The 15,870-nt window shown below is 43.5% G+C and overlaps 1 protein-coding gene across 2 annotated transcripts in view; it reads left to right on the forward strand.

The window, feature by feature from the left end:
- Positions 1 to 15,870, forward strand: part of COL24A1 (collagen type XXIV alpha 1 chain) — a 165,058-nt gene that overhangs the window by 105,533 nt on the left and 43,655 nt on the right. For both annotated transcript variants that reach the window (XM_028732889.2, XM_077928502.1), the window contains exons 28-33: positions 1,978 to 2,031; positions 7,083 to 7,136; positions 7,815 to 7,859; positions 7,976 to 8,020; positions 10,546 to 10,599; positions 15,737 to 15,790. In XM_028732889.2, the coding sequence (XP_028588722.2) occupies positions 1,978 to 2,031; positions 7,083 to 7,136; positions 7,815 to 7,859; positions 7,976 to 8,020; positions 10,546 to 10,599; positions 15,737 to 15,790 (306 nt within the window). The remainder of the gene's footprint in view (positions 1 to 1,977; positions 2,032 to 7,082; positions 7,137 to 7,814; positions 7,860 to 7,975; positions 8,021 to 10,545; positions 10,600 to 15,736; positions 15,791 to 15,870) is intronic.

Below are 15,870 nucleotides of genomic sequence, written 5' to 3' on the forward strand. Positions count from 1 at the left end.
TCCTACATGGGCCAGCAAAAAAGCCAAGGGAAAATTTGTATACCAAATCCCATATGAGGGGTCAGAGTGAGTCTAAGCCGAAGGCCAGGGGGAACAGCTCCGTCTTGCAGGCCCTGCGGAAAGATGTCAAATACTGCAGGGCCCTAGTCTCTTGTGACAGAGCGTTCCACCACGTCGGGGCCAGTGCTGAAAAGGCCCTGGCCCTAGTTGAAACCAATCTAACCTCCTTGAGGCTTGGGACCTCCAAAGTGTTGTTATTAGGCCCTCCTTGGGGCATACCAGGAGAGGCGGTCCCATAGGTACAAGGATCCTAAGCTACATTGGGCTTTAAAGGTCAAAACCTGCACCTTTAACCTGACCCTGTACTCCACCGGGAGCCAGTACAGCTGGTAAAGCACTGGATGAATGTGATCCCACGGCAAGGACCCTGTAAGGAGCCTCACCGCGGCATTCTGCACCCGCTGGAGTTTCTGGGTCAGCTTCAAGGGCAGCCCTGTGTAGAGCAAGTTACAATAATCAAGCCTGGAGTTGATTGTTGCATGGATCACTGTGGCCAGATCAGGGCGAGAAAGGTAAGGGACCAACTGCTTAATACGGCAGGAATTGAAAAATGCCACCTTTGCTGTGGCTGCAACCTGTGCCTCCATTGAAAGGGAGGCATCAAAGATGACACCCAAACTCTTGACAGAAGGCGCTGGCACTAATTGAGCCCCCGCAAGAGATGGGAGTTGGCCCCCCAACTCCATGTCGTCCCAAACCAGCCAGAGGACCTCTGTCTTTGAAGGATTCAACTTCAAATGGCTCCCACGCAGCCATCCAGCCACAGCTTCCAAGCATCTGGTCAGTGTGTTCGGGGCCAAGTCAGGGTGGCCGTCCATCAACAGATAAAGCTGGGTGTCATCAGCATATTTATCAGCGGGAACAGTGATATTTTATTATTCTCCCTGCGCTTTTCCTCTCAAGCACTGGGGGATGCCCTGGAACAGTGTGAGAGGTTTGTGGGATGGGCTGAAGGGGGAATTGGCCAAAATCACTTCCCCCATTTCTGTTATATGAAAGTTTCATTTGAATTGGAGCTTCTTCCATGAAATGAAGGGCACCATTACATCCAGCCCGACAGATTTTATCCTTTGCCATGATGACCTGATAGTGACTTGGAAATGTATGTACCTGTTAGTAACTCATTTAAAATTCTTGACCTTTCAGTCAAGTGGGAACAGCACGACTGATATGTTATTGTATTGTGCTTCTTTAAAAAAATGTTAAAGAAAATTCACAGAACATATTAAAATAATAACTTGACTCTCATACAAGAAGTTTTCCATAATTTGCTTGCTCAACCAACATCAACAAATCTTTAGAAGGTGATGGAACTTACATCACTAAAAAGCTGTGTGGTGGATAGATGATTTTCCTTGGGAAATCCGGGGGGGGGGGGTTTATATTCGTTCAGCCATTAAAAAAAATGGGTAGCTTTACATAAGTCTTAACCTAGCCTAGAGAGAACCCTCATATCAGGGCTGCTATAAAGTGAGGTTTTTTTTATAGGAAAGGTTGGAAGAAAATATAATAATAAATGCAGTCTCCTACTCAGTTAACAAGAAATGACTTTGTCCTTAAGTGACCTAAAGGCAATCTAATCAAATTTCTTTTGTTTAGCAACGTGGTTCTTAAGAACCTGCTGCTTACAATGCTGTTTGGATAAAGTTATAAACAACATATTAATGTGTTTACATCATCATCACTTCCCATCTAGGGAATATATATATAATATATATATAATTGTTTAAGCAACTTGGAATAGGAATGGGAGGATTATTGTTTGTTTGGTTGGTTGGTTGGTTGGTTGCCATTGGCTGGTATTGAAGCACTTTGGAATGCACTTATCTATGCTAAAAATTAAATTGTATTCACTAGCTGCCTCAACTGGCCTTCTGAAATTATTAACGTTGAAAATCTTTTTATTATTATTTCTAGGGTCCTCCAGGGGCAAGAGGACCTCCTGGACTACAGGGCCCCAAAGGTCAAAGAGTGAGTAGTAGGATTTTATTTGTTGTAAGATAGATTTGTAGCCTACAGATAGATATATATATATATATATATCAGATCATCTGAAGATATAGTCAGCTGATCATCTGTCAAGGTAAAGGAGAAGAGCTCTGGAATATGATTCCAGTCCCTACAGCTGTAATTGGTGTTTCGAAAGGAGCTCAGGCCAGTAATCTAGGTAGGATAAACACACTGGATACTCCTGGGTTCTGAATCCACATTTTTTTCTATTACACATAGAATATACTATGCAGGCCAAATCACAGGTGAAGGTCTGTTTCCACATGCAGATTTCCTTCCTGGGTATGGATAAAGGACCAGTAATACAGCTGTGTGAGCTTTTTAAAGAGTATTTAAGTGATTTTAAAGCTTTTATGAGCAAGTCCAAGATAGGTGACACTTCCTCAAGCTGCCCCGCCCATAGCCGTGTTCCATTAAGCTGCACTCTGCGCATCCAGTTGTCATATGTTCTGAGATTTTGGTGGGTTGCTCAATGGTTAGATGGGCTATCTGGCTTTGAGAAAATGAAAATGCAAGAAGCTGCCTGAACACAGTTTCCCAAAACTAGAAAAAACTGCAAGAAAGAGGAATTGTTCTTTCCCTTATAAAGAATGATACACTAGCACGTTATCTTTATCTTTGCATGTTCATGCTAAGCCATGACTTGGCTTTGCATTACATGCAAACTAGTTAATACTATCCTCCATATGAGAAAGCCATGAGAACGGAACTCATGCAGTCGTTGAGAACTTTTGAAAACAGTAGGAATTTGAGTGAGCCGAAAGATTGTACTATCAAATCCAGTTTTGCAATTCATGTTGGAAATGTAGCGGAGAAGCTTACATCTGGATGTTGGTTACTCTGAAGTTAAGTAATCTGAACAGGATCAGAAGGAAATAATTTATTATGTAAGTTTCATTTATTTTACAGTGCTATTGCTTCCAAGTCACCGATACTAGTATAGTGCATTCTAATAAGCTTTTGCACACATAGGAGCTGGTGTTAACATTCAGAACTCTTTTGCCAAACTTTAAGAACCACTGGACCTCATTTAGTATACAGAAAAGATAGAGAGATGATACAGAGAGGATACTGTTAACCTAATATTCTGTATTTCAGTTGTTGTCATCCATGGAACCATGGTTTGCCTGATTTCTGGTTCCCTTAGACCAGGACTCCTTTGCCATCAGCCTGAGCCATCATGGCCAGGAGTCAAGGATGGTGGAAGTTGCAGTCCAGAAACATCTGGAGCACTAGAAATATATCTATTCCTTCTTTAGACCCCTGTGCCCCACTTGACTTTCAGTATTCTCAATTGCCACCAAGAGTATAAGCTCACAAGTGTTTGTCGGGCCATCCTGAAGTGGGGTTTTATGTTTTAATTTACAATTCTATATATTCATTTAGTATACTGAATGTATACTGAAAGGGACGCGGGTGGCGCTGTGGGTTAAAGCCTCAGCGCCTAGGACTTGCCGGTAGAAAGGTCGGCGGTTCGAATCCCCGCGGCGGGGTGCGCTCCCGTTGCTCGGTCCCAGCGCCTGCCAACCTAGCAGTTCGAAAGCACCCCCGGGTGCAAGTAGATAAATAGGGACCGCTTACTAGCGGGAAGGTAAACGGCGTTCCGTGTGCTGCGCTGGCTCGCCAGATGCAGCTTGTCACGCTGGCCACGTGACCCGGAAGTGTCTGCGGACAGCGCTGGCCCCCGGCCTATAGAGTGAGATGGGCGCACAACCCTAGAGTCTGTCAGGACTGGCCCGTACGGGCAGGGGTACCTTTACCTTTACCTTATACTGAATGTAGACAAAATTATAGATTTGGTGTAAATATGCATAGATGGGGCTTGCACAAAGATACAGCTGTTAGTTCAAATGATTTGTTTTTCTGCAAAAAGCATAAATAAATGAAATAACCGTCATTGTGCTTCAGGTATATGTTTCCGCATAGCTTGAGGGTCCTCTGAGCACGTAGAAAACACAGTCTTGTTTTTAGTGGCTCTGTTTCCCTTTTAAACTGAAAGACATTCGGACGTCCTAGTTCTCTTTATTAGAGTGGGCTACCCTTAGTGGCCAAAATATATTGAGCAACTGTTTGGTGGAGGTGGGGAGGGAATGGAAAAATGGGACACGGGGGGGAAGGTGGTGTTGGACTCACTAAGTCAACTTTAGGTAGCGTGGTATCTCTCAGCCCCTCACTTGCAATATGGGAACAATGAAGTCAATCTACCCTAGAAGATTGTTGCAACATTTCTGGATATTAGATATGTGAATTCTTCTTACAACTCCATATAAACACTACATTTAAGTGTGTGATATCCTGTTAACTTTTCTTCGAAACAAAGCTGACTCAATGGCACTGGGCGGGGCAGGCAGTAGCTGCCGTTTGGCAAAGTTACGCTTTTGACTTCTTTGTTTATATGGAATCGTACAGCAGACAGCCCAGCAGAAGTGACCACAGCCAAGTAGCTTAGAGCATCCATTGTGCACTCCCTGAAAATGCAGGATGCCAGCAGTGAGTCACACTGTGCTATTTATAGAAATACTACAACTCTGCTTTTTGCTTTTTTTTTTTAGGGAAGTCCAAGAGTCCACTCCAAATATAGGCCTATTATTATTTTGGTCTGTTATAGCAAAGGAGTTTATACTCCGTTTCAAACTCCTGGTATCTCCTGGTGTGCATAACCAGCTTGTTTGTTTTAGAACAAATATGTGGGGCCTCTTCCCATTGCACCTGAAAGGTTCAGAAATACTATCCGTGATTGTGGCTCCTGAGAACTGATTTAGAGTGACTCTCCTCACTCTCCGTAGACAATTCCCAGGCAGCGATGATGGCTGATGGTTTATCTCTTCAGGATGTTTCCTCTATAATGTTATGGAAGAGCATCATTGGTTGTTCCTGACTTGGCAAGACTCGCTTGATAACAGCAAGAAACAGTCTTTAGCATTATCATCCCAGTACAGTCGTACCTTGGAAGTCGAACGGAATCCGTTCTGGAAGTCCGTTCCAAAACATTTGGAAACCAAAGTGCGGCTTCTGGTTGGCTGCAGGAAGCTCCTGCAGCCAATTGGAAGCCACGCCGGACATTTGGCTTCCAAAAACCGTTCAAAAACCTTAACACTCACAACCGGGTTTTGATAGTTTGGAAGCCAATTTGTTCGGGAGCCAAGGCGTTCAAGAACCAAGGTACGACTATATTGTGGAACACTTTGTCTACAGAGATTCAGCAGGCTCCTTCTATTTCAACTTTTAAATGCTTGCTGAAAACCTTTCCATTCTGCCAAGCTTATGCAGGCAATTAAGAATACATTTTTTTCCAATACAACAGTTAATTAATATCTGATTTTAACTATTTGTATGGTGTTTATTTTATGGTTTCTCTATACTGTTGTAAACCACTTTGATATTTTGAAATGAAATAGCGATATATAAATATTTTTATGAGTAAATATCTCTTTGGTACCTTTCTTTTTTAATATGGATATTTTACAGAACCTCTGGGAGAAAGTATGCAGAGGTGCAGCCAGTGTGTTGCTGCCATCTTGCATTTTCTCTCTACCCTTTTCATCCATCCAAGAGTCTCCTTTCCTTGGGCCTTTCCAAATAAACAGGTTTTTGTTTTTCTCACAATACATGTTTCTGATCTAGTATAACGCATTGTCCGCGTGTTCCCTCAAGGCTGTATCACTTCCCCCACCCCACCCCCCAATTAAATTTTGTTAATTTTTTGTTTTTGGAGGATGTACACTTCATTGCTATACAGCTCCTGTACAGAAGCGCTTCGCTTTTTTAAAAGTGAAAAGCAGCTGTGCCATGCCATTTTGTGAGCCTTTTTTTATATTAAATTCTTTGTGAGTGTGTGGATGTAGTTTTAGCCACATTGCAGTTGCTTTGAATGGGGGGGGGGGCAGAAGGATGCTATCCATCTGCATGTACAAAAAATGGTACTGTGTCATTGATTGTTCTTGTTTTCTTTAGTCCATATACATTGTATAATTAATTGCATTATCTTCTGCCTTGCTTTTGACATTTCCCTTCCATGTAAATGAATTGAAATTTGGGCCATAGCAAATAACAAGAGGGATAATGTAATTGCAATGGAGCTCCTTACCCTTTGCTGCATATTCCTTTCCACATTTCCACATTAATTTGCTATTTTTTTATTTTAAAAAAGTCATTATGAAAGCTCATCAGCCTATTAGTGTTGATTTGTTGTCTGATATACACATTTTTGAGGGACGCGGGTGGTGCTGTGGGTTAAACCACAGAGCCTAGGACTTGCTGATCAGAAGGTTGGCGGTTCGAATCCCCACAACGGGGTGAGCTCCTGTTGCTCGATCCCTGCTCCTGCCCACCTAGCAGTTCGAAAGCACATCAAAGTGCAAGTAGATAAATAGGTACCACTCCAGTGGGAAGGTAAACGGCGTTTCCGTGTGCTGCTCTGGTTCACCAGAAGCGGCTTAGTCATGCTGGCCACATGACCCCGAAGCTGTACGCCGGCTCCCTTGGCCAATAAAGTGAGATGAGCGCCGCAACCCCAGAGTCGGTCACGACTGGACCTAATGGTCCAGTCCCTTTACACTATACATATTTTTACAAAACACTTTTCCCCAATATAATGCATTTTTATAAGTTATTTTCATGAATATATGCATTTTATGCATACTTTCCCTACTATATAATTTTTGTACGCATTACTCGGTTGCAGAACTGCATTGCAAAATTCAAAGATGTGTGAATTTCAGTTCACGTATTGTTTCAGAAAGTGCACATTAGGCAGGTTCGTTTTCAGTTTCTCACCCCTCTCTATTCAGGACCACTTCCTCTGATTTCAGTGGGCCTTGCATAGGATTAAGCCTTTGGGTTATTCTTAAAATGCCAGCAGCCATACAACTTGTTTTCATGAAAACAATAACACACACTCCCTAACACACACACACACACACACACACACACACACACACACACACACACACTATTGCACCAGTATTGAAATGCCCCTTTTATATACCAGAAATTTGTTTCTTAATTTGTAGGGACCAAGAGGCCAGGATGGTCCTCTGGGAGAGCAAGGGACACAAGGTATTAAGGTAATACTAACTTGTTCTTTTTTGCACTTCAGAAAGTTTGTCATCATGCTGCTAGAAGGTGAATGAAAGCAAAGGCTGTTGAGATGTTGTTGCTTTCAGCTCTGTGTGGTTCCTGTGATAAGCATTCTTGTCAGCTGCTCGTGTGAACTGGCGTGGAAGTGATGTATACATTTTGAAATAAATAATGGGGTACTTGGTGGAATTCAGCATAGCACTAAGGTGAACATTTCACCAGTGCAAGGATTTTTCTTTGTGCACAAGAACGTTTTCCCATTACCTCCCCACCCCACTCCCCTAAATCTGTTCTGGGGTTCCCACATACAAAAGCAGGAGAGGGAAGGTCCGATGGCTCAAGCAGAATTCCTTGTGCTGATGGCACTTATTAGTAGAATATTGATCTCTGCATTTCTCTGTCTATGTACATGGTGACAAAAGGCCCATGGTTTGGGACAGGCATAGGCAAATTTCCGGCACTCCAGATGTTTGGGACTACAATTCCCATCATCCCTAGCTAACAGGACCAGTGGTCAGGGATGAAGGGAATTGTAGTCCCAAACATTGGCAGGCTGGAGTTTGCCTGTGCCTGGTTTGGGATTTAAAAGACGAACTGAAGAAACTGTCAACTTCTGATTGTAAATTTACAATAAATTGGCTTTCTATTGCCTTTTTCCCCCCCAGGGAGAGAGTGGTGACACAGGGAAGAAAGGCATCCCTGGACTCATTGTACGTGCCAGAGAAGTAGTGTTCTTTCAGCATTTATATTTACAGTTGCAATTGTAGCAAGATGCTTTTTAGAATTTTTTTTTGACATTACCATTCTCTTAATTTTGTCTGAGCAGGGCAAAGCTGGAAACCCTGGAGAAAGAGGTAGCCCAGGAACAGCAGTAAGTTCTTCATACTTAGGCAGAAGAATTCTTTATATTGCCATTGTGCCCAAAACCTAATTATGTGTGCCTGTATTATTTTGCATTTTTCATCTGAAGGACTTCAGTTGATCAGTTATGATCTAACTAAGCTTCCCTTCTATATTACTATCTGCTACTGAGGACAGAATAATTGTTCCTTTTTGGGATGTGTGTGTGGCTGGTGGCTTCAGATTGAGCAAAGACTTGACAGGAGGGTAGGGGACTATTTAACGCTTTCATTGACATCAGTTAATCCCCTTCAGACTTCCAGCAACACTTTCCCCAATACAGTGGTACCTCGGGTTAAGAACGTAATTCGTTCTGGAGGTCCGTTCTTAACCTGAAACTGTTCTTAACCTGAGGTACCACTTTACCTAATGGGGCCTCCCGCTGCTGCTGCATGGTTTCTATTCTCATCCTGAAGCAAAGTTCTTAACCTGAGGTACTGTTTCTGGGTTATGTAACCCGAAGCGTCCATAACCTGAAGTGTCTGTAACCCGAGGTACCACTGTATGGCAAGAGCATTGGAGCAGCATATTCTTGTCCGTCCTCTCCCCCCCCCCCCCCCCGCCGGGGGGCGGCAGGTTTGAGCAAATAAGCATTTGGCAAAGAAAGAGTTGAACAACCTCTTCCCCTCTCCTGCCAATCCTCTGCTCACACTGAAGCCATCAAATTCTGCTTTGCACTGTGAAACAAAACCTTGGGAACAGAAGGGGATAGTTGTGATGTTGCGCTTTAACAGAGTTCAAGTGGTTTGCTCAAAATAATAATAAAAAGGCATCTAAATTTATTTTCCCAAGAGATTTGATTTTGAAATGGTATAAAAGTGGCAGATGGAGCAGACAGGGGAAATAATTTGTTGCTGATTGAAAGGGTGACAGAATGGCTAACAAGAAGCAAAGTTAGCAGAAGCAGCTGTTATTCCGGCAGGGGGGGGTCACTGTTGCTGACTGGAAGGAGAGCTGCAGGGAGGTAGGCATGGTGCAAACACACAGATGCAGCCAATCTTGCACTCCTTCCAGCGCGTTTGCACTGTACTGACCTCCTCCTGGTCAGCAACAGGGGCCCACCAGCAGAGAAGCTTGTGTAGCAAATCCACCCTATCTGAAGGGCCAGTTCTGCAGTGTAGGATCTAAACTGGCTGTTGAGTACCCTATGGATAGGAACTCCACCGTTCTACACTTGTGAATATCTGTGGCTGATTATCGTTGTACGGAGAATGCTGGACCTTGGCTTGATCGAGCAAAGTAGCTTGTATTTTTTTGACCAATTGTCTTTCTTAAGAGAGTATGGCAAAGTCACACATGGAAACATGGGTTTTCTTGGAGAATCATTTTAAAAAGATGAGAGAACTTCTAGAGAATATAGGTTTTTTTAAAAGGGGGAAATAAAAATCTAGAGAAACCCAAAATTTATTGGGGAAAGCCTGTGTGTTTGCAATGCACTGTGATACTTCAGTCATCCTGATTAACATTGCCATTGATCTACTTGACATGTTTGCCTGCTGTTTTGTTGTTGTTGTTTAATTTGGAAATCTGCTGCCCCCTTCCTGCTGCTTTCTAAAGTGCCACAAGCGTGGTCTTTATTGTATTCATTTGAAGAACATTTGAAATACACAGTTTACTAGAAAGTAAGAAAACCTACAGAGAAGAAACACCTGAGAAGAAACACTTCATCAGGATAAAAGAGGAGCATTGTTTTGCCTTCTAAACTCGTTGCTGTGCCCACCTGCTTTAGGATATTATTGCTTTGATTTTGAACTTTTAATGCGATGTAAAATCAAACAAGGGACACGGGTGGCGCTGTGAGTTAAACCACAGAGCCTAGGGCTTGCCGATCAGAAGGTTGGCAGTTCGAATCCCCACGACGGGGTGAGCTCTCGTTGCTCGGTCCCTGCTCCTGCCAACCTAGCAATTCGAAAGCACGTCAAAGTGCAAGTAGATAAACAGGTACCGCTCCGGCGGGAAGGTAAACGGCATTTCCGTGCGCTGCTCTGGTTCACCAGAAGCGGCTTAGTCATGCTGGCCACATGACCCGGAAGATGTACGCCGGCTCCCTCGGCCAGTAAAGCGAGATGAGCGCTGCAATCCCAGAGTCGGTCACGACTGGACCTAATGGTCAGGGGTCCCTTTACCTTTTTAAAATCAAGCTACAGCAGGCATAACCAGGTTTGATTTGGCAAAAAATGTCATTTTATTATCAGTTATCATGGATAGTATTTGACTCAGAATAGACCCGTTGAACTTAACGGACCAACTTAGTTTTTGTGTACATTCATCTCTCCAAATACTATTAAGGATCCAGCTTTTTTCTGTTTTTAATTGGCAAAGCAGCTAACCAATTAACCACAAGAGTTAATTTGGTAAGAGCTGGGAAGAAAACCATAAATGTCACTGAAGGGATTTTGTGAGCAGTGTTTTGATTGTGTAGGCCAAGGAATGTAATGCCTTTTAAATGGAATTTGAAACAACCTTTTTTTCTCTCTGTTGGCTTTCTGCTTTTAGGGTTTGCCTGGTCCTCCAGGAAACACAGGAGACAGTGGTCCTATGGGTGAACCAGTAAGTTGATTTCTATGATTTCTCCTATAACACTTTCCCGTGCCATGCCGAATTTCTTGGAAAACAGATGTTGCATTTTGCACTGTAATTAAGTAGACCTTGTAAAAGGAGCTACGCTAAGGCTTCAGCCCTTTGCACACCCTTACCTTGGAGTAAGTCCCATTGTATTCAATAGGACTTGCTTCTGAGTAAGCATGTATAGGCTTGTGCTGCTAAACCTGTCATGTACCCCCACATACTAACTTGTACTTGCAGTCTGTTTACATGATTATTTTAGCCTGTGGTAGTGCATGAGAAAAATCTGCTCATGTTGGTGCTTAGCTACTTGAGCTTGTAGTAGTCTAATCATTTGCACCCATCACCAGATGAAGCAGTCTGCTTTTTCTGGCACTCCCACATATAACTTTGCAGTGCCTGCAGTAATGTTACAGACACCTAATGTTGCTTGTGGTTGGAAGATGCAGACAACTCAGGCAAATGGAAGAGCAATACATTCGAGGATTTTCACGTCGCTGCTGTGCATCCCTGCTCATGCCCTCTGTTTCTCCAACTCTACCTTTCTCACGCTCCCCAAATTCCATGGTATCCTTAAATGACTGCATCTCTATTCCAGGAGTGCCCCTTATGGGAACTCTCTCCTAGAACACTTAGATCACTGATAGGGAAACTGTGACCTTCCATATATGGCTGGACTGCAGATCCCATCATCTCTGGCAATTGGCCATATTGGCTGGGGATGATGGGAATTTGAGGGCTACAGCTTCCTCCTCCCTGAAGTAGGCGATATCAGTGTTCTCTCCTCCTCCCTTCCTCCCCGCTCGCCTGTCATATGTTTGTGCGCATTGATGCTGCTGTATAAAATACTGTTTGTGTTATTATGCTGTTCACCCACATTGTTGTGTGAAGTTGTCAGCATGCAAAAGCAGTTGTTCTGAGTTTAAGAGCATTGCTTTGGCAAAACATATCCAACAATAGTTAGGTTGGTATAATCGTATTTCTTATGCAGCTCCGTGTTGCTTGGAGGTAGACAAATCTACATTACATGTTCATATAAATAGTTTTTAAATACTAATGTTAGTGGCTTCTGTGTTGCTCTCTGCCTCTAAACATTCTGTAATGTTAGAGCTGCATGCAATTGCCTTGTTGGTACTTTATCAAAAAGTACCGTGCTGTAAACACCAGACATTCTTTTGCTGGAGAATGTCTTCTTGTTCCCATCTCTATACGGATCTTATTTATGTTTAAAACTACTGAAAATGCAATATAATGTAGAATCAATTGAAAGGTGTAAACACAATGAAATCCAGAAAAAAGCGAACATATGTCATGCAGTAATATGTTTCTTCTTGATTGAAGCAGCACTGGAGCTATTATTTCACATGTCAAAAAGTCAACATTACTTCTGGGATTTCATTGTTCTGAAAAGTACCCTTCCCAGTAAGTGATGTAAAAATATACTGCAATGTTTCTTTACATCAGCAATATAGTTCTAAGATTTACACCACTGTCAATTTTTCAAGGCCTGGCTTTGCGCCTACTTATCTCAGAAGTGTGCCTGCAGGCATTTGTTGCATAAAATTTTTTGGGCTAGAAATACAATATAAATCTAGCAGGCAGAGGGTGAGAAAAATTATATCTCACAGCATAGTGGGGGGAAACACAGATAAATGTGTGTAAGTGAGTGCGTTATCTATATATCATGTGGGACAATCCCTCACACATATTTTCACTGCATGAGCTCAGGAGGAAAATGTGAGCAGCTAAAGGGATGAGGACTGTGAGGCCTTCCAGATGAATGTTGGACTCCAACTCCCATCATCCCTGACCATTGGCTATGCTAGCCTGGGGCTGATGGGAATTGCAGTCCAGCAGCATCTGGGGAGCTACTGGTTCCCTATCCTGGTGTCAGAAGGTTGAAATGGCTTTGCTAGGAAAATTGCACATTGCAGGTGGACACAAAAAGCAAAGAGGTGCTTGTTCTGTGTTCTTAAAAACTTGGGCAAGATGCTCTAAGCCCAGGGTTCTAGACTTAGCTCTTTACCTGTTGTTGGACTATAGCTCCCATCATCCCTAGCTAGCAGCACCAGTGGCCAGGGATGATGGGAATTGTAGTCCAACAACAATTGGAGACTCAGGTTAGAGAAACCCAGTGTCTAAGCAACCAGTCCCAGAATCATGGGATTGGAACGGACTCTGAGGATCCTGCAGGATCTCAACTAGATCATATGTGACCGATGGGCATTTGCTCTGGAATTCTCTGCCTTTTTAAGTGCATAACAAAGATCCTTCCATTGAGGTTGCAAGGTAGTACTGGCTATACTTTGAAAGGGATTTCACCTCAGTGTCACACCACCTCATTAAAATCTGTGCTGGTGGCCACTTGTGTTCTTGGTTTTACCTGAGCTTTCCAGTATTGTTCACTTACATGCTTTGACTTCTGGTTTTCCACTGGAGTCATGAGAAAAAGGTGTCTGTGCCAAGCCTGTCTGAGCTCCGTGGGAATAGTATGGAAAAAACATTCTCCTGTTCGATCAAACCCTAATCTTCATGACACCCGAAGCAGCAGAATACAGCGGAGGTGCTCAAAGCGCTTAGGTTGCCATATGGATTTCTGCCTAATGGTGAAATTCCAATTCCTTGAAGTAATTTGGACCTTGTTTTAAAATTCAGGAAGGCACCTGTTGATAAGTTCTCAGCAGTATCCTGTTTACTGTGGTGCTAGGGGAGAGGAATTTCCTCCCCCACCACTTCAACTTTGTCTGTGATTGCTACCCTGCCTGTCTCTCTGCCTTCTGTCAGCTTTTCCATGGATTCATTTGCTTTCCCCACTTTGTGACATAGGCTTTCCTTCTCCTCCTGCTCCAATGTGGCCTAGTGGTTAGACTAGAACAGGCGTGCCAACTCCTAGGGGCCAAAGCAGTTTCGGAGTTTCAGAGGGCGTTCGGCTCTGCCCTCTGGCTCCTTGTGACATCGGGATATAGTGTTGGGCCCCCTCAATTGTCTTGAGACGATGGCACCTCTGGACTAGAATCTGGGAGACCACAGTTCACATCAATCAGGATGCTCACTAGGTAATCTTGGGGTAGTCACAGCCTGTCAGGGAACTGCCATCGGCTCAGGGGTGAGAGGGGGAAAGCCGGATGGATTACAGAGAGCCCCCAAAGATTGTGGGGAGCAGCACCTCCTCAGCGGAGGAGAGTAACCACGCCTCCAGTGGAGAGGAGCTTCAGGGCTCAGAGGAAGTGAGGCGGTGCCAGGACACCTTGCCTGGGCAAAGTGGGGAGGAGAGAGGTCCTCCGTTACCCATGCCCTCCCTGCGCAGTAGGCTTCCGCGCCAAGAGGGGAGGCGCAGATTGGGCGTCAAGAAACTACTCTGTTGGGGAAGGTTTAAGGACTGCCCACTCACAGATTCTGCCAGTGAATGAGCCAGCCACGGGAGAGTGGCGCTCTGCACAGAGGAAGTTTATTTTGGCATCAAAAGCAAGGCTTCACAGCTGAGCGGGGAGGCATTTGCCTACTTGCTCTCAAGCAACCCCTTGGTAACCTAACATAGCCTTTTAAGTTAACTTACTTCACAGGGTTATTATGGGGATAAAATGAGAGGAGGGGAGAACCATGAAATGCCACCCTGATCCCTTGGGAGGAAAGGTGGGGTAAAATTGTAAATAACAATTAATAAATAAGATACAGGGTTACATTCACCCTTGGTGGTTTGCATCATTTTTGTTTTTTGTAAATATGCAGATAAAACTGATAAGGGTCCCCTTCCCCATCTTGTATGTTTTACTGGGAATCAGAGAGGAGGGATGGTGAAGAGAATAATGGGGGAAGTATGCAGATGACAGGGAAAGGGGTTCTTCCACAAAATCACCCTCCCATGTTATTAAAAAAAAAAAAAAAGCTTCCAAACTCAGGTGAAAGACTAGCACTAGTTAATTTGCATGTAAAAGTTTCCAAACTCCCACTCGGCTAACATGTATTTGTTTTGCAGCATAAAGGGAGCCCCACTTTTTTTTGTAAACTGCTTTGAAGTTTGTTTGTTTTTACAGTCAGCAGTATATAATAATAATAATAATAATAATAATAATAATAATAATAATAGCCAGTGTGGTGTAGTGGTTAAGAGTGGTAGACTCGTAATCTGGTGAACCGGGTTCGCGTCTCCGCTCCTCCACATGCAGCTGCTGGGTGACCTTGGGCCAGTCACACTTCTCTGAAGTCTCTCAGCCTCACTCACCTCACAGAGTGTTTGTTGTGGGGGAGGGAGGGAAAGGAGAATGTTAGCTGCTTTGAGATTCCTTCAGGTAGTGATAAAGCGGGATATCAAATCCAAACTCTAATAATAATAATAATAATAATAATAATAATAATAATAATAATACAATAATAAATGCTCACTCTTTTCTTTGAACTAACAACTAACAAGGCTGTTATTCGTAGTTAGGTAAAGGTAAAGGGACCCCTGACTGTTAGGTCCAGTCGTGACCGACTCTGTGGTGCTCATCTCGCTCTATGGGCCGAGGGAGCTGGTGTTTGTCCGCAGACAGCATCCGGGTCATGTGGCCAGCATGACTAAGCTGCTTCTGGCGAACCAGAGCAGCACACGGAAACGCCGTTTACCTTCCCGCCAGAGCGGTTCCTATTTATCTACTTGCACTTTGACGTGCTTTCGAACTGCTAGGTTGGCAGGAGCTGGGACCAAGCAACGGGAGCTCACCCCGTCACAGGGATTCGAACTGCCGACCTTCTGATCGGCAAGTCCTAGGCTCTGTGGTTTAACCCACAGCGCCACCTGCGTAGTTACTTTCACTTAATTAAATTCCAGGCTGCCTTAACAAAACAAAGCAGAAAACAAATTACATCCTATCTAAACAAAGTCTATATTAGTCAAAAGGAGGATAGGGTAACAGAGACAGAAAGCTTATTTCTGGTCCAAGTTGGAAGAGAATAATCCTTAGACGGAGCAGACTGAATCTCGTATGTATTCTGACATGCGCTAATACTACAGGTATAGGTCTATAAAAGCAATCCTTCCATTCATTTCTTATGAGAAGAGCTGCTGTAGTAAATAATTGTACTAGTTTCTACAAAAAGATAACTGAATGGCATTCATACATAAACTTTTGTTTAATACTAGGGACCAAGGGGACAACAAGGTGATGCTGGTCCTGTAGGAGAACCAGGCTTTGAAGTGAGTATTGCGCAGGCACACCTTGTTTTATTGCACTTCGAGTTATTGCGCTCTGCAGATATTGCTCCTTACAAAGACAT

The sequence above is a fragment of the Podarcis muralis genome, chromosome 5 (assembly GCF_964188315.1).
Source record: "Podarcis muralis chromosome 5, rPodMur119.hap1.1, whole genome shotgun sequence".
NCBI lineage: Eukaryota > Metazoa > Chordata > Lepidosauria > Squamata > Lacertidae > Podarcis > Podarcis muralis.